This window comes from Ursus arctos, unplaced genomic scaffold, assembly GCF_023065955.2.
Source record: "Ursus arctos isolate Adak ecotype North America unplaced genomic scaffold, UrsArc2.0 scaffold_12, whole genome shotgun sequence".
NCBI classification, from domain to species: Eukaryota; Metazoa; Chordata; class Mammalia; order Carnivora; family Ursidae; genus Ursus; species Ursus arctos.
This window is the reverse complement of record NW_026622786.1, coordinates 42,668,999-42,692,926: the sequence shown is the minus strand read 5'-3', so window position 1 is coordinate 42,692,926 and position 23,928 is coordinate 42,668,999. Positions and strand designations below refer to the sequence as shown.

Genomic DNA, 23,928 nt, shown 5'->3' with positions numbered 1-23,928 from the left:
GAGGAATGCTAACATGGACTTATCACTAGATTCTAAAAAGCCCAACTCCTTCAGGAGAGCAGGCTGCTGCCTACATACATATCAAAAGCCAACCTATGTATACTCAAATGAAGCAGTGTAGAATCAAGCTATATAAGCCAAACTTACTGCAATCAATTCTTACTTTATGCCATCTGTTCTTGCAAACAAATTAATCACACAACTACTAAGACACATGCAGAAACAAAGTGTTGTTACTAACTTTATCACTATACCTTACTCAATATCTGTTTCAGAAGACGCATAACAATATCACATCATAACATCAGTCAATTTTAGGTACTAAGGTTCTCCATCATATCTGAGTTTAGTCTAGTATACTCCTGTATGCAAAATATGAAATATGAATAGTCTGAATGAATCAATCCCACGTACAGTATGTAGACAGTAATATTTTTAAAAGCATAACGGCCAATTTTAATAACAGTGACTGTATTGATATCTTTAACCTAAGATCTGAAAAAATACATACACATCCTAACCCATAATTTTCTTAATAAAATATTTTTGTGATATCTGACCTCTCACAAATATAATTTTCTCTAAACAAATATCTAATTGTTATTCTTATTTGTGTATAAATACTACCTACATACAATGAAATAATATTTGTAGCATCCACTTAAAAATTCCTGAAGTATGCTGGAAACTTAATTCTCCTAAATTAATTGGATAACATACACCAGTGATCATGAAACCATCTGTACACAATATTCTACACAAACTTATTTATAAACACTAGAGGGTGCTATAATTCAACAGTGCCTGGTGTCTGGCTTTGATGCTCAAAATTTTCTCCTCGATTAAAGATAAATTAAGATAATTTTCAGCACCAACAATTTTCGCTCTTGAACTAATACACAGAGATAATTCATGAGACAAAATTCCATTCTTCCAGAATATATAATGAAACTCAGCAGATTCCATTGAAATCATTTTTTATTGTATACTTACTGCATATTTAATATTGTGCTAAGTGGAGAGAATAGAAAATAAGTTCAGAAGAAGTATAAAGATGGTCCTAGCCTTTAAAAGTAAATTAATGCAATGTTCAGATGGTTAAGAGAAGGTGTATCTTATAATCTCACAGGCTTAAATTCAGGGAAAATTACAAAATAAATTTGGTAAAAGATTTCAATTTTAGTTGCTAAGTATTAAGATATGGTTTAGCTATTTTACAAGCGTAATCTGAAATTCAGTATTTAAAATAACAAATAAGGGGTGCCTGGGTGGCTCAGTCGGTTAAGTGTCTGCCTTCAGCTCAGGTCATGATCTCAGGGTCCTGGGATTGAGCTCAGTGGGGAGTCTGCTTCTCCCTCCCTCTCTGTCCCCTCCCCCTGCTCATGCTCTGCCTCTTTCTCAAATAAATAAATAAAATCTTAAAAAATAAAATATAATAAAATAACAAAAGTGATATTGCTGTAGACTATCATCTGATGTCTTAAAATATATTTTTAAGCCAACAGCTATAGGAAAGTGGAAAAGAAAATATCCAAGGCTTTGAATATTCTGAATAGGAAATCATTAATAATAACATCAATTTTAAATCCTTGAAAAAGATGCATTTTGTGCTAGTTTTTAAATTTATTCCTAAAACATCCTAAGCTCAATTACAAGTCTTTGAAATTTTCAAAATTGAGAGTAATTTATGTTGCCAGTTAGCAGTCCAGAAAAGTTCCTAGGAGTATGAGTTTCCAATAGATAGTATTAGATAATCACAAATAACAAAGTTTAATGCTAGTAAAATATATCACCTATATGTTTCAAGAAAGTGGCTATTAACTGAGACACTATTTAATCTTAACAAAGTATTTTGCCTTTAAAAATGTTTACGGGGAAAAAAACAAATGAAACATTATAAATATTTCTAAAATTTGCATACCCCAAATCAACCAATTTCTCTCAATCTCTCTCTCCTGTTTGTGTGCTCTCTCACTCACACACCTATACACACACATCAACATGTATGCATGCATGCACACTAACTGCACATTCACATACCATCTACTCCCCAAGAGAGGAGTATCTGGCATATACCTCCCTTCCTTTCTCTAATGAATTACCAAGAGCCCCCAAATAAAGCAGAAACAGTGGCACCTGTTGATGAGAGGGTCACTCCAAATTTACAATAGCTCCAGATAAATTGTTCCAGATTAACAGAATATAACACTAAAGAAAAGCCAGAGATACCACAGGCTCACAAACCACCCAGACTTTAGGAACCAAAATATATGGCAGTCAGAGAAGTAACCAGACTGCTGGAACACACAGAAATTCTGAACATGGAAGCACTGTGTTGTAGTCTGAAATATGTATTTGGCACCTATACACTTTTGGCACTCGCTTCTCCTTTTTATGTTTATCTGCCAGATTCTTAGGGCCCTTATTTCACTCTAACTGCCCAGCTGCCAACTTCCCTATTCAATGTCACTTCAGGGAACACCTTCTACTGCAATAGGTGAAAGCATACACGCTCATTAGAGTATTAATGTTTGAAACATTCACATACCTGCCCTTTCATGAATGTCTTCTGAACCATTATACATACCTCCACTAATGAAAAGTATGGTTCTCAGCCAGTTACAAGGAAAGTCTTAGTCCTTTTGAGCAAGTCTCAAATCACTATTCTGAACATTGTATTTTGAAGTTACAACATAATCCTAATCATGATCATAGCTTTCCCCTAATATTTATAGCTTTTGCCCATAAACCTGAAAAGTGTAGGGCCTACATAAAGTGAAGATTGGGTAGAAATGTGTAGTTTTATTAACAAACATCAACTCTCATCTCTTAATATTATGTAACATCATGTTACATAAAAATTTACCAATTCTGAGACTAGAATATTCTAATAAAATAACAATTCAAGATAAATACCTGCTTTCCATGATTTCTAAATCCGGCTGCAAACTAATAGTCTCTGTTGTAATTTCCACTTTCCGTACGCTTCCAAAAAAATCAGTTATCAGGACATTTTTAGGATCCCTCTGAAAAAGATCAGTGCGATGTCCAGGGGTAGACACACAGAGACTTCTAGGACATACCTGAAACTGAAAAACATATATATAACAATAATAAATATACCCATACACATATAACTTTTATCAAATCAATAACACAGTATCGTAGACTGTAGTGTATTTTTTTTTAATGATTCATTTACCTATGAGAGAGAGAGAAAGAGAGTAGGAGAAGGGGCGGAGGGAAAGTATCCCAAGTAGACTCCCTGCCAAGCATGGAGCCCAACATGGTGCTTGATCCCATGACTCTGAGATCACGACCTAAGCCAAAACCAGGAGTCAGACACTCAAGTGACTGTCCCACCCAGGAACCCCGACTACAGTGCATTTTTATTTATTTTTTTTTATTTTTTATTTTTTATTTTTTTTAAAGATTTTATTTATTTATTTGACAGAGATAGAGACAGCCAGCGAGAGAGGGAACACAAGCAGAGGGAGTGGGAGATGAAGAAGCAGGCTCATAGCGGAGGAGCCTGATGTGGGGCTCGATCCCATAACGCCGGGATCACGCCCTGAGCCGAAGGCAGACGCTTAACCGCTGTGCCACCCAGGCGCCCCTACAGTGCATTTTTAAAGCTCTCCCAATCTAAAGACGCTACTGATTCTAAAGATTAAAGTTTCATTGTTACGATAGTACTTGACATTCTAAGAAAGCTATACAGACATTACTGTAGGTGATAAAAAGGAAGCTGACCAGGGAGGGAAAAAAAATTCACTTTTTTGAATCATATGCTACAAAATATATTTTGAACTTTAAATTTACCGAGAACTTACATGAAACACTATGAAAAGAATTGCTTTTCTTCTGCATCTACATCATCTCAGTAAGCAGTAACTTCCTTAGTTTAGCCATAATAAAAATAAATCCAAGAGACACCTCTAGTGCTCAAAGAACACAGCCTGAAAACCATGACTTCATCTCACACAGATCTCATGATAATTTCTATGTTAATCATATCCCCAATATTCCACATCCTTGGAATCCTTGGTGAACTACCAAGGATAGACATTACTCATTCACTCGGCAAAGCAGAAAAAATACTTACTACATATATTTTATACTGTTATCTTCCACAGAGGATACAAAAGTTGATAGAACATGGTCCTATCCTCAAGGCTTTAAGTCAAGTCAGAGATGAATAAACATAACAAGGTAGAAACAAAGGTGACAGGTTCTACTTCAGAAATGGATAAACTTTTCATAGTCTGAGGATAAGAAAAAAGAAGGAGTGGGATTTAAGCTACTTTCTGAAGGAAAAGGGAGACTACAGATGGGAAATAACATTCTTAATAAAGGAGCAGCTGCAAAGATGTGTAAGGCAAATAACCTAGTTTGGCAGAAGCACAGGATATATGAAGAAAACCAAGACAGTCCTGCTAGTAAGGGCCTAGAGGCCACAGCACTTGTCCACCTATGGAGACAAGACCATATGCATAGGGAATCACCAATGTGATGGGAGATGGGTGGGGAAGGGCAGAGCAGCTGGAATTTATGAAACATAGTGATCCAAACACTGTGCAAAGCAATTTGTAGATACTCTGATTTAAATTACCAATAACCTTGAGGTATATAAAGATTATTATCTCTAATTCAAACTAAAGCTCAAAAACATTAAATAATTTGCCTAATACCACAATACCTTCCTGGTTCAGGAAAACAATAAAAGGAAATACAAAGAAGAGATCAGGATATAAATTAAGAAGCAGTGAAGGCAAAAAGGATGGGGACAAATGCCAAACTTACTTCACAAGAAAGTAACATGCCAAACAGGAAGGACAATACAGATTGAAGGCTGAAGAAACAGAGTAAAAGATAAGACAAAATACACAAAGACACGATTTAAGTCCTATGTATATTGAAGGCATTCCTGTATGAGCAAGCAACCTGGTGAGCTTTCTTAGGTACCAGCAGAAGAAAGCAGGTAAAGCACACGGGAATGAGCTTGGGAAACAAGATAAAAAGTACTATCTTCTTTGTTGCTAACTTGATCATACTTCCACTTTCTATGAAGTTACTCCTTCCTTCAAAAATATTTTATCCTATCAATCTGATTTCCTTAGCCTCAGCAACATTAATTTTTAATAATCTCCTTCACTTACAGAATCTTCACACTCTAGCCAGATTACATGCTCATTATTGAAGACAAGGATTCCAACTTGTGTGCCCCTGCAGGTATTCCATTTTCCTAGAGTATACTATACTTCTTCTCTTCTTCCAAACCTGAAAATCTACCTCTTCCAAGAAAAAGTTTACACCAAACCCACTGGATTTAAAGAAACCATAAAATGTGCATGGTTGTCATATCCTTTCACTCATTCCAAATATTCACTGAGAATCCACAAATACACCAGGTACTATAATTAAGTTCTGTGGATAGTAAGATGCATGAAGCATGGTCCTTTTACTTCTTATTTAAGAACCTCAAAGCCTCGAGGGAATGTCACAAATATAAACAATTACAGAGCAATATTAAAAGCACCTTAAATGTACATAGCAAGAGTTATGTGTTCACAGAAGAAAAAATATTACCTGGAGGATCCAAAGACTTCATTTAATAGGTGATACTCTATAAATGTGCTTTGCAGCTGTTACCAATGATACTATAAATTTTTAAGGGGCCAAGAACCAGGTCTTCTAATTTTGCTGCCCCTGAAGCTCCTAAAATTGTACTTTGAAATAAAGCTGATACCCAACAAATTTTCCTATACACACATAATCCAGCAGAATAGGTATTATTCCACAACATCGTAAGGGATATCAAATCACTAGAATATTTAACTTCAAAGAAATGGATCATTCTCACCGAACGAGATTAAAATAATCATCATTCAAATTAAAAAAACAGAAGTAGGGAACAAGATATTAGTGAGGAATGTTTATTAAAAACTATACAGCAATTGTGGGAAAAAAACAAAAGTTTCTTCAGCCTTTCCTATATGATTTCAAAGGAAGAAGTTATTTTTTTAAAAAATCCATTAGACGTTTGAAGTGTGAAGTGCATATTTTGTAAACTTTTGAGACAGTGTGTCATGTATTAAATAAAATATACAATATATAATTTAAAATGGGAATACACTTAAAAAATAAAGTAACTGGAATTTAGGTGACTATAGTTTTCTTATAAAGTAGCATTATAACAAGTTAACATTAAGATTTAACAAGCATCAAAATATATAATCTTCAAAATGTAGCAAGTAGTTCTATGTTATCAAATATGATAGCTCATAACAGTAGTTTTTAGAATTTTGCAGAACATCTTTAATTTTAAAAAAAAGGTCACCTAAAACTTTTCTATGTGATAAAAGAGATCAATGCAAAGCTGCTTGGCTGATGTGCAAGACTCCCAAGCCTGGTCTACTTGGCCTCCCTTTCACTCTGAAGCTCCATAAAGGCAGACAGTGTCTGCCAGTGGCTGGCACTTAGCCAAAACTCAAAAAATGCTTACAAATGAAAGAACAGGGTGTAAATCAATGAAAAAAAGAGTGAAAGTCATTGATGCACAGTAATTTTGCAATCAGAATTGCTGTTTCAAGCTTTTTTTTATTATGCCTACTTTTTTTTTTTTAATGATTTTTTATTATATTATGTTAGTCACCATACAGTACATCCCCGGTTTCCGATGTAAGGCTCGATGATTCATTAGTTGCGTATAACACCCAGTGCACCATGCAATACGTGCCCTCCTTACTACCCATCACCGGTCTATCCCATTCCCCCACCCCCCTCCCCTCTGAGGCCCTCAGTTTGTTTCTCATAGTCCATAGTCTCTCATGTTTCATTCCCCCTTCTGATTACCCCCCCTTTCTTTATCCCTTTCTTCCCCTACTGATCATCCTAGTTCTTATGTTCCATAGATGAGAGAAATCATATGATAGTTGTCTTTCTCTGCTTGACTTATTTCACTTAGCATTATCTCCTCCAGTGCCATCCATGTTGCAGCAAATGTTGAGAATTCGTTCTTTCTGATAGCTGAGTAATATTCCATTGTATATATGGACCACAACTTCTTAATCCAGTCATCTGTTGAAGGGCATCTCAGCTCCTTCCACAATTTAGCTATTGTGGACATTGCTGCTATGAACATTGGGGTGCATATGGCCCTTCTCTTCACTATGTCTGTATCTTCGGGGTAGATACCCAGTAGTGCAATGGCTGGGTCACAGGGTAGCTCAATTTTTAACTTTTTAAGGGACCTCCACACTGTTTTCCAGAGTGGCTGTACCAACTTGCATTCCCACCAACAATGTAGGAGGGATCCCCTTTCTCCACATCCTCTCCAACAATTACTGTTTCTTGCCTTGTCTATTTTTGCCATTCTAACTGTATTATGCCTACTTTTAATAGCAACTCCAAAGTAGACTTATTTAACAATATATTAAGCACAGAAAAGTCAGGAAAAAGACTGAACTAAATTCAAGAAGCTGTATCAAAACACTGTACTAGGGCACCTGGGTGGCTCTCTGCTGCTTCTCCTGCTTGTGTTCTCTCTCTCGCTCACTCTCTCTCTCAAATAAATAAATAAAATCTTAAAAAAACAAACACTGTACTAGAAGTTGAAGGGTGGACAAAAATAGGTAAGAGAAAGTTCTTTTCCTCCAAGAATATCCTATTATTCATACTCAGTAAGTTCAAAAAAAGGCAGAATATGATAAATGGTAAAAGAGAGAAATAAAGCTCTGAGAAACTTTATCTTACTTAAATTCCAACAGGGAAGAACTATGGGGCTATTCCTGGAGGTGGTAGGATCTGATTTGACACCCAAAGACTAGGTAGAATTTCACTAGGTAAATCTTAAAAAAGTACACTTCTGGTAGAGAAAAGAGCATGAGCAAATGAATGAAAGTAACAAGTTAACTGAGCTAAACTTGAGGCCTCCTGTAATAAAGAGAGAGAGATTACTGTAAAGGGAGATTCAAAACAGTTTGAAAGGCTACCATTCAAGGACTTCACTGATCACATTAAGCATACCTATGTGCTATAATCAAATCAAGCAAATACTTACAAGGTCATTCATATTGGTTTGGCTAGCTGGATTAATTTCTTCCAAAAATTCCAAGACATAAAATGTGTATCTATCCATAAGGTGGACTCCAATTGCAGGATCGGGTTGATGCTATGAAAAAACAAAGCATATACAATGGCATATTATTCAACCATAGAAAGAAGGAAGGAAGGAAGGAAGGAAGGAAGGAAGGAAGGAAGGAAGGAAGGAAGGAAGGAAGGAAGGAAGAAAAAAGAAAGGAAGGAAGGAAAGAAAGAAAAAGAAAAGGAAGGAAGGAAGGAAGGAAGGAAGGAAGGAAGGAAGGAAGGAAGGAAAAGAAAGAAAGAAAGAAAGAAAGAAAGAAAGAAAGAGAAAGAAAGAAAGAAAGAGGCAAAAGAAAACAAAAGAGAAAAGAGAAAAGAAAAGAAAAAAGAAAAGAAGAAAAAGAAATCTTGCCATTTGTGGGAACATGGATGGATCTTGAGGGCATTATACTAAATGAAATAAGTCAGAGAAAGACAAATACCATATGATCTCACCCATATGTGTAATCTAAAAACAAAGACAAGAACAAAAAACCAATCTTATAGATACAGAGAACAAGTTGGTGGTTGCCAGAAATGAGAGGTGGAGGGTAGACCAAATGGGTGAAGGAAGCCAAAGGGACAAACTTCAGTTATAAAATAAATAAGACATGGGATATAATATATAGCATGGCAACTATAGTTAATAATACTGTATTGCATATTTAAAAGTTACTAAGAAACTACATCTTAAAAGTTCTCATCACAAGAAAGAAAAATTCTGTAACTACGTATGGTGACTTTTTTTTTGGTCTAGTGATACATGTTAGCTAGATATATTGTGGTGATCATTTTGCAATATATACAAATATTGAATCATTATGTTGTACATCTAAAACTAACACAAGATTGTAGTCAATTATACTTCAATAAAATTTTTTTAAAGATTTTATTTATTTATTTGACAGAGAGAGAAAGCACAAGCAGGGGGAGCAGCAGGCAGAGGGAGAGGGAGAAGCAGGCTTCCTGCTGAGTGGGGAGCCCAATGTGGGGCTTGATCCCATGACCCTGGGATCATGACCTGAGCTGAAGGCAGATGTTTAACCACCTGAACAATCCAGGCGCCCCTTCAATAAAATTTTTTTAAAAAGCAAAGCAGAAAAAAGAAGTATATGTCTAATAACGTCATTATAAGAAAATGTTTTAAATGCAATCAAAATTTCCTTCTAAGGCATTAAAAAGTCTAAGAATAAAAAAAAAAGATATATTCATAAAGCATATAAGTGATTTCCAAAATAGCTACATATTCCAAAGACAATGCAGTTTACAAATGGGCAATATGCACCTACCGAGAGTGAATCTTCTCCCACTTGGCTACTAGCTAAAGCCATTATGTTAGGAGAGTAGAATCGTTCATACATGGATGCTCCTTGACAAGTATCAATAATAAACAGTAACTCGTTGTAGCTGAAAGAAAAGTGGTAATATCTTTAACATGAATCATGCTGTTTATCAAACATTAACTAATATTTTTACAATACTTGCATAACATGTTAAAGTCATATCTTAGTCATTTCGTTAGTTAAAAATTTGGGAGTTTTCAGAATTCCCAATACAAATTTGATATTAGAAATATTAAAGCTATAATCTTGTCCAAGGATACTACCTCAACAGGCTGTACCACAAAATGGCTGTTCCAACTCTTTTGCCCTCCCTTATCTTGGCCACATGAATCAGAATCCAAATCAACCTTCAATTCAAAAAACACTTATTTGGGACCCAGGCTATCCTAGAAAATGAGCCAGATTCAGGAAAAAACATATATGACTTAGTCACCATACTCAAAAAGCTTAAAATCTAACTGGAAGAGAAACACATAAACATTTAACCAAATGGAATGTGGTAAGAGTTACAAATAGTTATTAGAGCCTATAGCATGCCTGACCCTCAGCTGGAGATACAGCAGTCCCTGTCTTCATAGAAGTTAGAGTGTAACAAAGTCAAAGTGCTCTAAGAGCACTGAGAAAGGAAGAGAGGGGGCTGTAAAGAAAGGCAGGTCAGAGAAAGGTGATGTCTGGCCTGGGCAATGAAGGGTGAGTTATTTTAACTAAAAAAGAAAGGAAGAGCATATTCCAGGAGAGGAAAAAGGCTCTACTAAGCCACCTAAGTTTGAAAAAGTATAATTGTTTCAGAAAAGGGGACTAGTACTATGTAGTTAGGATTTACATTAAATTTGGGGAAATGGAGGAAATCAATTTCAAAAAGGTAGGGTAGTAGGGTCAATCTATGTAGTATCCCACATGAAGTATGGATCTTATCCTATAAGTCTGAGGAAGTCAAGCAGGGCTTTTTTTTTAAAGTGAAAATAACATAATCAGCTCTGTATTTTAGAATGAGCTGCCTAGCTGGTGAAAGTAGGGAGCAGATATGTTTTTCAAAGGTTTCTCTCAGACACCTGTACAAGGTAAACAACTAACATCGCACCTAGAAAAGAAAGCAAGCAATCTTGCGCCATAATATCTAAGCAGGTGATAAAAGGAACAATTCATACGACATATTCATTCTGAGACAAAAGTCTGTGGAGGCCTTTGAGGATCGGAAACATCTAAGGTTACGAGGGGCAGTACAGTAAAACGACTGGAGCACTTAGGAATGAGTCCTAGTGAGGGACTTACTAGGTGTGCAGTCTGGCAAGTTAACCTATTTATGCCTCGATTTACTCATGTGTGAAAATAGGAATAATAATAGTATCTACCTCATGGGGTTGTTACTGAAATTAAATGACACAGCATATATAAAACAGTGCCTAGCACCTAGTATACATGCAGTAAATGTAAACCACGAATAAGAAAAAACCAGTACTTAGCAAAAGCTTCCCTTCGATACTTCCATTCATTCTGCTTATGCACATAATTCAATTTTACAATTAATTTGTAGCAGAGTTGTATACATATTTCTCTTTTCCACTAGATTTTAAACACTGTGAAGGCAGAATAAGCATCATATTCCTTTCCGTGCCATGTGTTTAGAAGGTAACCCGTAAGTATTTATCGAAGGTAATCAAGTTAAAAAGCACTTTCTGCTGCTTTATATTCACTTACATTCATATGACAACTTTCAACTAGAGAGGTGCTTACCATGGATTACTAACAATATATCATCCTTAATGTGGGTTAGATTACAAATATTACATTAATCATAATTTCAGCATTTTTTCCAAGGAAGAAATACGTATCGCTATCGCACGGAAAGTCAGAGAATGTACAAAAAGTAACATTAGGCTGAAGTTGGAAAATAAATATATGTTCACCATCCCCCTACATTATGGGGAACTTGATTGGTGGGATCCTTATTTCCTCCAAAAACATTGCTAAATAACAGAAAGATGATCTTAAAGGGTTAACTTTTTTTTATGCTCTTCAAGAACACTAAGTTTTCTTTTAAAAATAGTTCAGTAGAAATAACATACATCTAAAAGAGTAGAAGTTATTAAAGTAAGTTAAAATCTCATAAAATAGGATCTACAAATCTACTAACCATGGAAAAATTAGGTACTAATTTATCTTATGAAAAGTAGTCATTTGCTAATTACCGTCTTTTTTGCCACATTTGCTCAAAAGCATCTGCAAGTTCTATGTTGGTAATTTCTTCAGAATCTTGAAATTTCAAGAAACCATTTCCACCATGTCCTTGTAGGAAGAGTTAAAGAAGATCAAATACATACATTTTTTAAATGCATACTGCATACATCCAGATATAAACATTTACTTCATTCATGGCAATATTTTAATATCACTTGTTATTTTATACTCTAAACTGAAAAGTACTATGAAAACAAAAAAATAATTTTCTGTTACACCAATTAAAAATAGAATAATGATAGACTGTGCAAAAAATAGCAGATATAATATCTTCATAAGTTCTTTTATCATTCCATTCTATAAAAGCACATTTATATTTTTGCACTGGCTCCATTATTATGTCAGAAGTGAGTTTCTAGAGATAAATAATTTCTCAAATACCAGGCAAACATTTTGGTGAGAAAGGGGTCCCATAGTATGCTAGTACTAGTCATAGTGTATACTTGGAATGCTATACTACCGAAGTGTCGTTCTCACATATAAATTAAAGTTTCTACTACCAACAACCACTATCCCATGACAGCTGACCAGAAGACTGTGACATTAGAGCCAGTCTGTCTGGATTCAAATGCTAGCTTGCCACTTAATGACTGTATTAATTTAGGCAAATAACTTACTCTTTTTATGCCTCAGTTTCCCTAGCTGTAAGAAATACATCAGCCCCATAGTAGAACGCCTATAAAGCTCCTTTGTGTGGATTTTTAAAAGGTACTTCCCACAGGGCTTCAAAGTAGAAAAATCTGTCTATTTCAGTGGCCCCTCTGAATATATGCAGTTCTGTGAGCTCAAAAGTGATTAGTAGTTATATCTTTGTGGGGGAAATATGATACTTCTTCCTCCCATTAGAACAACTCTACGGCAGGGCACAGAGCTTACTATGTGTAAACATATACTAGATGGCAGCTCCCACTCAACCCCCTAGCCAAACACTTATGTGCAGTGCACAACCCACACAGCTATATATAATAGCACCTAAATTTTTGGATTACTGTAAGGATGAAATGAATTCATACACACACTGATTTACAATACTGACTGAGGTACAATAACCCTCATTAAATATTAGCTATTATCATTTTATTATAACTGTCAGCCTTCCTACTCTCTTACATGGATTGGCAAATTTTCTGTAAAGGGCCAGGTAGTAAATGTTTTAGACTTATGGCCCATATGGTTTCTGTTGCAACTACTGGACTCTTGCCACTGTAGTGTAAAAGTAGGCAAAGACAATAAGTAAAACAAATGGATGCAACCGGTTCTAACACAACTTTATTTCTAAAACAGACAACCTTCCGTGGGCCACAGTTTATCAAATACTATCTTTGACTATTGGAATTTTTTCCCTACCTGGAGCTATCCTGAAAGAGTATCCATAGACTTAGAAAAAAAGTTGTACAACCTGTAGTTTAGTACTGTACTTCATAATATTTGACACAAAAGCTTGAAAATTTCTTATCACTGTCAGATAAACTAAAATGAAAATATTCCTGACATAGTTCTGCTAATTTATAAAGTTTTTAAATTAATTGAATCTGAAAAGCTGTAAGTAAATGCAACACGACAGACAAAGAAAAGTACACCACCAGGTAGAAGTCAGTAACCATCCTGCTGTGTGACATCTAAAACCATTCTGCAAATGTTTTATCATCAGTTGAACGGAATGCCCTCCGAAAACATTTTTAAATATTGTTTGATCAACATTCATATGTACTAAATACTACCATAAAACAGAGCACTGGAAATAAAAAGGTGAACATTATCAATGACATCTTGGAGTTCAAAATCTAATGAAGGCAATAAATATCCAAACAAGAAAGTAGTAAGTTAAATGCTCATAAAGAAACTACAGATTAACGTGGGAGTGCAAAGAGGAGAGCCTACACCAGCCAAGGAGCTAAGAAGTATCTCTGGGCAATTATAAAATATATACCAGGACGCTTCTGAGGGGTAAAGGAGGCACTATTAATAATTACATTAGGATAACAGGTGTAAACTACAATTGTCCCAGGCAATTGGAGATATAGGTCACCCTAGACTTACAGAGGAAAATCACCAAAGGAAGTGACTCCTGAGCTAAGACTAAAAAGATCAGGAATAATCAGGTAGGCAAAGTGAACTGAGAAGCCATCAATAAACAAAGGTAACAACTTAAGCAAATGTTTAGAGGATGGAAAAAGTCCTAGAAGAAAATTAGAGAAAGTGCAAGAGCTAAAATGAAATAAATAATATCACTAAATAATAATATATATTGTTATATATATTACATATATAACTAAATAAACAATAAAACTAAACTATATAATTAAGACTTTATCTCCGATATTCCTCAAAGTATAGACAAAAGACTATTACAGTTTGTATGTATTTAACATATTTAAAATGCAGTTTCATAAGCCCCACCCCGTATCAAAACTAAATCAGAATTTTAAAGACCTGAGTATCTGCATTCAAATAATCCTGATACACATTAAAATTTGAGACTCCATCAACAAGAAACCATTGTAAAGTTTTATGCAGAGGAAGGACAGATTGGCAATTTTTATTAACTACTTTAGTTAATCCTGTTAATCATCAGGAGACAAAACTGAAGGCAACAAGGCTATAGCAGGGATACTACATAAAAGGTAATAAGCTTTACCAGGGTAATAGTTAAAAAAAAAAAAATAGAGATAATAATCTAAGGGACAGTATAAAATGTTATGCTGCCTCCAAATATCATTTCAAGTTGTCATGAGAAAAGAGAACTACAAAACAAACTATTTTAACAAAAATTCATTTAAGGCGTTTAAATTTCTTTCCATGAAGATTTCTTCTTGAGGAGAATCACAATATATTCTATTTCTAAATACCTAAATTCTCAAATTACCTGTCATATAAATAAGAATATTGCTCCTATCATCAGAAAGAAGACGTTTTGACCGAGGAGTACTAGGTGGGATCCTGCCAGTTAATACCCGTAAAAAATTCTCCACAGTTACCTGGAAAAAAAAGAAATCAGGGGATGAAACAGAATCAGGGGAAACGTGATAATTTTTTTTTTTTTTCAAAAACATTCCTTCTTCTTTCTCTATATATTACTCAGCATAAACTGAAAATAAAGCACAAAGTGAAATATAACTCAAATTTATTCATTTAAATATATATCTGAGTTAACTTGCTTCCATTAAATACTAATAGCTAACAAAACTATCCTGGGGAAAAATCAGTTGATTAAATTTAAAACTTTAAATTCTATGCAAAGTATTGCCCAAAATTTAAAAATTATTAATGTCTTCAGAGGCAATTCTTTGGAAAGATACAAAATAAAGAAACTTGAATAAATTCAGCAACATTATAACTATTGCAATTGATTAGTACAACTACCTAGTGAATTCTACATAAACCCTGAAAGACAGGTCCATCATGAATCATAAAAATAAAACCATAAGGATAGTTCCGTAAATAATCCCCAAATTGTGTATCTTTGATTTTTTAATATATTTTGTTCTTAAATTTTATTAGGGATATCTTCAACATGTAAAAAATTCATTGCACTTTAAACCAGATTTCCCAACCTGGACTTTGTGGACCTCTAGGATTCTTTGAAAGCATATTTAAAGTTATATCACACAGATCTAAATTTAAAAAGCAGAAAATTTGGGGTGCCTGGGTGACTCAGTCGTTAGGCATCTGCCTTCGGCTCAGGTCATGATCCCAGGCCACGTCCCCAAAGAGCTTACAGGCTGGGAGGAGACAGAGATGATTTTCAAATTGCTTTAAAACAGGTCCGGGAACACAAAAAATTGTCTTACTTTTGGTAGGCTTGGTAAAAGGGGAAGGATTATTGAGGTAGACTTCACCAAGAAGATTTCAAATTTTAAACATCTTCATTACCTATTAAATTTAAAATGAAGTTTCAAAGGGAAAAACACAGTATGATGCCATTTTTCAAATTTACATTTTAATTTTTAATCATATGCATAAAAACACTGGAAGCATCTTAAAAGTGATTACCTCTAAGTAGTGGAAATATAGGTGAGTTTTTTGTTAATCATTTAAATTTTTCCTCAATTAATATATATACTAAATATATAAAACTTGAAATTTTAGGTCAAATATGAAAGACGAATAATGAATTTACTGTAAAAAAAAAAAAGTTGATACACGAAACCTCACTAAAATACTCTAACATAAAAGCCAAGAAAAAGTTGTTCTATCCCAGATATATATATGAAATTTCATGCTGTGTTAGTTTTACTCCGGTATTGTTTCCTTAATATGAACTCCAGAGACAGAATTATATCAAAGCTTCAGTGACGATTATGTACAAAGTTCAAAGAAAAAAAAAAAAAAGACTATTTTATTCTACCACAATTTAAAATTTAAAAGTAATGATAACTACATTTCAAAAACGTTGCTAAATCAATGTTACCTCATAACTTCTATAATCCACTTCCACATCATCTCCATATACATTTAATTCCATATTCTTGTGACTAAACACTGTAGCTGGTTTGGGATTTCTAGGGTTGCATGCCATATCGTCTGCAAGCATCAGAACAATGTGACTAGAAAAAAAAAAATTCCAGTAACTATCCTACTTAAACCAGTAAGTTAAAAGCAGATACACTTTATTTATATCATGAGACAATTATGTTCATTCTTTTCATTAAAAATAACTTAAAATAATTATTGAGTACATATTTAAAAAGAGCTCTTTAATTGTTTTCATATCCTGATGTAGTATAAGCTTTAAAGCAAAGAAATTAGAGCAATCTGGCATGAATTTATCCACAGAACTTGAAGTTACTAACTTAAATTTTTTCCCAACATAGTGTATTTTATGCCATAGAGCAAAGGAAGCTGAAGGAGCTACACTGTCTTCCCCAAACATTTTTTTTTAAATTTCAGTAATATTTGACATTCTTTAGATTTACCGAGTCCAAATTAAACTATGATATTCCAAAGAATTTAACTTTCGGAATCGCAACTGCTTAAGTATGAAAACATGCAAGTGCAGTCAGGGGGTGCCACAGGAACATATCCCGGCCCAGTCACTCTTCACTGGCTCCACTCCACCTCCGTAAGAGACTAGGTACTGAAATAGCTCCCTCCCTGGCCTCCTGGTTCCACTCCTGCCCTCTTACAGGTCATTTTCCTTAAAATTACGAGTCACCTTTCTGAAATAAGTCAAATCATTAAACTTTCTCACTTAAAATCCTCCAAAGACTCCCCATTTTAATTAGAGGAAAACTGAAACTCCTTTCATGGTCTAAAAGGCTTACTTTAATGTGGCTTCTGTCTACCTCTAACTGCAGCTCCTACCATCCACGTTCACTGTGCTCCTTCCACACTGGCCTTTCTGTTCAGGACTATGCCAAGCCATTACCACTTTAGGGGCTACTGACCAAATAAATTTAGACTTCTCCCAAATCTTTCTATTATCCCAATCTCAGTTGAGCTACTCCATTCTCATTACATGTTTTATTTTCTGCAGGTCATTTATGAATTTGAAATCCCCATCACATCCTGCCACTACCCCTACTGGAATATAAGCTCTCCGAGCACAGGGGCTTTCTCTATCCTGCTCACCACTGTATCACTCACACTCAGGCTTGGTAAAAGAGCCTGGCAGATAGTAAGTATTCAATAAATATCTGTTGAGTGAATGAAACATTTTCATTTTTGCATACATTTTCTTTGAGAGAAAATTATAAAATTTATCTTAAATACTTCTCATCTTGATCTTACTATTAAAAGTGGTGAACATGAATCAGGCAATTCTACCATATACTTGAGCTTCCCAAACATAAGGGAAAAACTAATGTGGTATATACATAATTAGTTTGGCAGGAGATAGCAAGAAGAAAGTGTTCTGCTGCATATGTTCCAAATACATTAAAGTTCAAAACTGAAACATTGTGATTTTTCTTGAGAATTGGCTAGATTTCTATTTTGAAAGGGTTCCAACCCTGTCACATTCAAAGATCAAATCTTCAGCTGTTACTGATTCATGCTCACAGAATGGTGAAGTTATTCCTCTTAAAATGGAAAATATATCTTTCCTTTTTTCAAAACGTAAGATGACTAACTTACACTAAGTTATTATCAATCACCTTTTTTGTTATAAACCACTATTAAATAAGACTGAACTGACCTCCAAATCTCAATATAAGACCATTCCTTTAGGCCATCTATTTGATTAACAGTTAATTTTAATCTATGAAATTAAAGACCATTCAATATCTATACAATGTCAATGTCATAAAGAAGCAGTAATTTCAGCTTAAAATTATAAATTCAGGGGTGCCTGGGTGGCTCAGTCGGTTAAGCATCCGACTCTTGGTTTTGGCTCAGTTCACGAACTCAGGGTCATGAGATCAAGCCCCACATCATCCGGGCTCCCTCCTGGCTCCATGCTCAGCGGGAAGTCTGCTTAGGATTCTCTCTTCCTCTCCCTCTCCCCCTCCCCCTGCTTTCTTTCTCTTTCTGTCTCTAAAATAAATAAATAAATCTTTTAAAAAATCATAAATTCAATCAATATTTTTCCCACAATTTTGAGCCTCCATATAAGTACTATAACCCTCAGTTAACATAAAATTTTAAAAAAATCATTTTATTTGTGGATAATCAATGAGAAAAGCAGCACTGGAAACAGACAATTTCAAAGGTTTAGAAGTCCAACCACATATTCTAATTCACTGTTTCTAAAACTTAAGAAACGTTCAGAACTCTTTTCTGGAGGAAAAAAAAAATTCTCACTTGGTCCAGGTGTTAAATTATTTGTATAATGAAACTTACATATATAAATGAAAGTTAACTCCTTAGGCTTATAGTTCTTATAAAACTATGAATAAATACAAAATTATCAATCACATTTTAACAAAATTACCAAACTAATAGTACTCTAAAAACATTAACTCCATTTGAAGAAGGATGTTATTTTGCTAAAACTAACTGACTGCTGTTGTATTTAACAGTAGAAAGAGATAATATCCGTCCTGGTTCTACACTTTATTTTTTTTTCCTATATTTTGATATCTACACTACAATATAACTCGATAATACAGAAAATATTCACAAAAGTATGTTGCACAAAATGCAATTCATAAATTCCTGTTATGTTATGTTACTTGACTGTTCAGGGATCAGATTTTATATTTAAGACTTTGCCAATAAATATTCTTCAAACATCAGTTATTATGAGACCTAACTTGTTGACTCCTTAAAGTGTCTTTTTCACTTGAATATCCAGTGAGCATCCCAGCAGTTATTTAAGTCTTCACTAAGTTGGTATCAAATCAATCACTGCTGGAATCAAAACCAAAGAAAATAAATCTACACTGAAGACATACTACTACATTCCTATAAATAATGACAGCAACTTGCTTTGTATCTTATTAAAATTAAGAAAAAAATCCCTCAAATATATCCAACTGATACAAGAATATGATATTCTTACAGTCTGGCAATCTTATACTACCATGTGTGATGACTCAACTCTCACACTCTATTCAAGGCCCTGCAAAACCTACATCACACGACAAATCATATGGCAATATGGCCTTCTCTAAACACAAAACCAAAAGAAAAAGTGAGCACAGAAATTGTATAAAGTTCAAACTGGGTTGGAATCCAAACAATATGTCGGTTGTTTACATGAGTTTCCACATATTTTATTTTTATTTTTTAGAGAGAGAAAGAGCTTGCGTGGGGGGGGGGGGGCAGAGGGAGAGATAGTATCAAGAAGGCTCCGCACAGTGCTGAGCCCAAGGAGGGGGGGTTTGATCTCACCACCCTGAAATCATGACCTGAGCCAAAAACAAGAGTCAGACACTTAACTAACTAAGCCACCCAGGCCCCCTTCTACATATTTTAAATCACGCATTCTTGCTAATTAAAAAAATAATGAGGACATACCTATATATATCTACTAATTTGTACATCATATGTATTTGCTACTTTAAATATATATAATGAGTATTAATGAAGCATAACTTCTTTACTTTTATAGATTAAAAAAAACTAATATTTTCTTCCCTTACCACTCTTTGGTATCTGATTTAATACCTTGATCAAGAATACCTTGACCATGCTTATATAGACTTTAAGGGCAATTAAAATAAAAACGAAATTTTAAACCTTCTCAAAAAAAGAGGGCACGAAACACAATTTGAGAAACATGTCGGGGGGAGGGAGTCTAAAATAAATACATTCCATTATGTTTGCCAAACATTAAAGGAACAGGTAAACCCTGCATCAAGGCTGCTAGGCCATTCTTTTACTCACCTCCCTAAAGTTCTTCCTTGACCCAATCAGGAACCAGGAACCAATGGGTTAAAAAAGAGCCCATTTTAAATAAATGAGTAATCTTTCACTTCCTTACACTATTAGAGTGTGACATTTCAAAAAGCATAGCTCCTCATTTATTAATAGACTGGTATTATCTTAATAAAAATTTTTCACTGAATTAAATTTAAATAAATTACTGTGTTGGTAAAGTGTTTTTTAAATGTTCCCTTAAAACTGCTATACACTCTATTGCCCTGCTACTAATCAGGTAATTCCACCTGAGATCATCTTTAGCTCCCAGAGCTAGGATCACCAGGCTTATCTTCAGTAATATCAACATCCCAACGTAGAAGAGTAGCTGAAATTAAGGCAGCAGGAGATCTGAGAATCATAGGGATCTTTGATGCTTTCTCTTAAATATCTGGCTTTCTGTTCATAGGTGTTGCTTTATTTTCCCCCTGATATAAATTCAGGATACTCTGTAGATTATTGCTTCTGTAGCAATGTAGTGACTATTGGACAAAGCAAATTCAACAAATTTTGTGTATAATCATTAGCTTGATAACAGAATAATTTACTTTTAGGCTTTTCTCCTCCTTTTCTTCTATGTCTTGAGAAATTTCCAAGCCAATAAATCTCATCACCAATGTACTATGAAGCTAATCATAACAAATCTGCTAGCCACAGGTTCTAGACCATTAGGATTTTCTAAATTACTTTCAATTTGCCAAATGTCAAACAACTGGCATTACTAGGCTATAGGATGCCAAGTATTTTATACTTATATTATTAGAAATAAAACTCAAAAACTGCATTGCAGAGATGGGAAATCAACAGTAGCAGACATGTCATATGAGGGTAGAGCTAGCTAGTTATAGCCTCGTGTATTTAAAGTCACATGTGGTTTAGTATAATAATAGAACATTTATTGAGCACTTGGTATATCTCGGGCACTGTACTAATAAGATAAGCACATTGTAAGAATTATCTCATACATTATTTCCAAGACATGTATTATTTTACAGGTTATGAAACTGAGGCACACAGAAGTTTAAATGTCCTGGGTCACAAAGCTAGTAAATAGTAGAGTTAGGATTCCAGCCCAGTTTGTTTGACATAATAATTTATTTGCTCTTAAGAATCCTATAACACCCTTAAATTATATGACCTAGGATTTGGAAGGATATAATGATGTGTTTTGTTTTATGTTGATAATTTAATCAACTCAGGTGATTAAATGAACTCATTATTGCTGTTCAATATTTATAGCACATAACTGACATAAAATAGGCCCTTGAAATTCAAAATGGAACCATCAAGAGACCTTAGCAAACTTTCAAATCAAAGAATAGCACTAGAGCATATAATTTCTCCTTTAAATGTAGTAAGGTATAACTTAAAATTTTAAGTGCCCACTTAAATGCAAAAATCAGAGAACAGAACTTCAAAGAGGTACAGAGATTAATGTTCTACACAGTCTCCAATCAATTCCTGGGAGCCCCTGACTTTTCTACAGAAAGGCAATGGGATTACATCCTGCTGCAGGGCCTTCCCTCACCAGATCTTTTCAGCCACCAAGCCTGACATTTTCACTCTCAACCATCTGCACCTGCACCTGTAGCCTATACCAAGTCTTCACTGCTTCATCTCTGCTTCCAAACACTCCCCAATCTTAATCCCTCTTCCAATAATGGGGGAGGGGCAAGCAGCAGAGATGCCTCACCCATGCCCTTCCCCTTTCCAATAGGCAAGTTTTTTGTTTGTTTGTTTGTTTATTTCTTCCCCACTTTCCATTGTTCAATTTCCCACTGACTAGTTTACTGACTGACTCAAGCACACCAGCCTCAAGGCTTGGAATTCAAATCTGTGCATTATATTACCCAAAATTATAAGTTACTATATTTCTCGACCATTATGGATGGCTCACAGAAACAGTCAATAGTCAAATAAAGAATGTTGCATTATTTGTCAAAATAGAAAGGATAAAATTTTAAATTTTTTTAAAATCTTAAATTCCACAATATGTGGAATCTTTCACATATTCTCATGTTTAACAGAAATTTTACCTTTGTTATTTTTCTAGTAATGATCTGTACTGATTTAGTCAGGTTTCCCCCAATTCAAACACTTTATATCAAGTATCTTGGAGTCTTGTTTAGCACCAGTAGATTTTATTAGTCTATATGTAAAATTTTTGGAATGCTATAAGCACTCGCCTAGTACTCAACCACAACGCCTGAGTTGCATATTTTGACTGAAAAATACTTGCAAATATCCACAATAAGTCTTCTCTGGTACACTTCCATTCTCAAATAACAAGAAAATCAAAAAGTCCTCTTAACTTTCTGGGGGCATTAAGCAAAAGAGTTTAGATATTTTTTTCATCAAGAGGACCTGATGGCTACGCTTCTTTTGAGGTATCAGTTTTATCATTTTTTTAAAAAAATCTATTTGCCAAAGGATAAGATATAGAGACCAAACATTGGTGAAGAGTATTTTGCCACCACACTTTGCTCTTCAATTTGATCATAAGAATCAACTAGGACAAAAATTATAGAAGAAAAATATAAAATGGAAACTATCCCATATAAAAAGAGTAATTAACTGGAAGATAATGATAAATCTTAATCAAATGTAATTCAACAATTTGTTTTTTTAAAGCAATAAAATGGTGTTCATTGACATGAATTTGATTTAACCATTCCATATTAAATTGTACAAGCACTTACTACAGTATTTTATCCAAATTATCAAATATAGACTCATATTTCAGTAAGATTATCAAAAAATAAGAGTAGAAGTTATAGAAAAATGGAAACAAGGTAAGATTACAGAGTGCACCACTTGAGAGTAAAAGAGAAAATGGATTTAAATTCAGAAGAGATATGTCAAGCAATATGGTAGAACTTTCAAAAACAAATTTGAACACAGAATTTTAGTAGACAAGCAAATTAAAAATAAAAGGGGAAGGTAGAATTCTGAGTAAGGAACTTTTAAAATTTCTTCCAGTTCTAACACAGAAGTGATGATTACTAGTATTTAGAATGTAGCCACAATATGCTAGAGGTAATGGGGTAGGGACAAGATGGTGGAAACAAATATTTGCCAAGCTGACTGTGTGACAGCCATTGTGCTACAGTCCTATCAGATACTTCATTCCCACTAAATCACAACAACCCTGAAGATTACTATTGTCTTCATTCTAAAGATAAGGAAATTCAGTGAGGTCAAACCACTTGCCCCAAGTTACAAGGCTGGTAAGCTGAGGAGTTGAGATTTTATTTCCAAGCCCACACACTTTCCATCCATTACTGCATTCTTTGGCACATTGGAATACCCTGGCTTTTACTCCACTCCCAAGTAATGAGCAGAGCCAAACAACAAAAACAATAACAATAAACCTTTAGTAATTTCATACTCACATCAACAAATATTAAAGGGACATCACTTTTCCTCATAAGAACCACATCTTAGTATTTCTATTTTCCATGGCTCAATGAAATTAATGCTTTAAACTTCATTACAAACATTTTTAAAATTTTAAATAAATCATATAATTACAGAGCTATAGATTTTAAGTCTGTTTTCACCTTTAAAAAAAAAAAAACTGGAAAAAATCTTCCCCAAATCTTTTTTTAAGTTACAATAAAATCTGACTAAAAATGCCAGGGACTGGAATGTTCTAATTTCAACTCTTTTTCAAAACCCAAAACCGGCCCAGTGCCCCTAGCAGCACTTGCACGGCTTCCACTCTGCAACTGGCCACCACGGACGCCCTGTCCTATGGCTGTAGCCACTGCTACCTGTGTCGCTGCCACCTCAGTACCCACTGTAGGATTAAGCTGCAGTCTTCAATGAATAAGTATATTCTTTTCTATCATCACACATTTATGAAGTTTCTAAAGGACAGGAAAGATTACTGCCAAGCACAGCATGACTTTTATGAGGGCAA

At 34.5% G+C, this 23,928-nt stretch overlaps 1 protein-coding gene across 1 annotated transcript in view; it reads right to left on the bottom strand.

Moving 5' to 3' along the window:
• The window catches only part of PIGK (phosphatidylinositol glycan anchor biosynthesis class K), a 111,067-nt gene that overhangs the window by 61,044 nt on the left and 26,095 nt on the right, over positions 1-23,928 (bottom strand). The window contains exons 4-9 of the mRNA XM_026497779.4: positions 16,117-16,252; positions 14,572-14,683; positions 11,657-11,753; positions 9,414-9,531; positions 8,063-8,173; positions 2,917-3,089 (exon numbers count right to left, since the gene is read on the bottom strand). Coding sequence (XP_026353564.1) covers positions 2,917-3,089; positions 8,063-8,173; positions 9,414-9,531; positions 11,657-11,753; positions 14,572-14,683; positions 16,117-16,252 — 747 coding nt within the window. The remainder of the gene's footprint in view (positions 1-2,916; positions 3,090-8,062; positions 8,174-9,413; positions 9,532-11,656; positions 11,754-14,571; positions 14,684-16,116; positions 16,253-23,928) is intronic.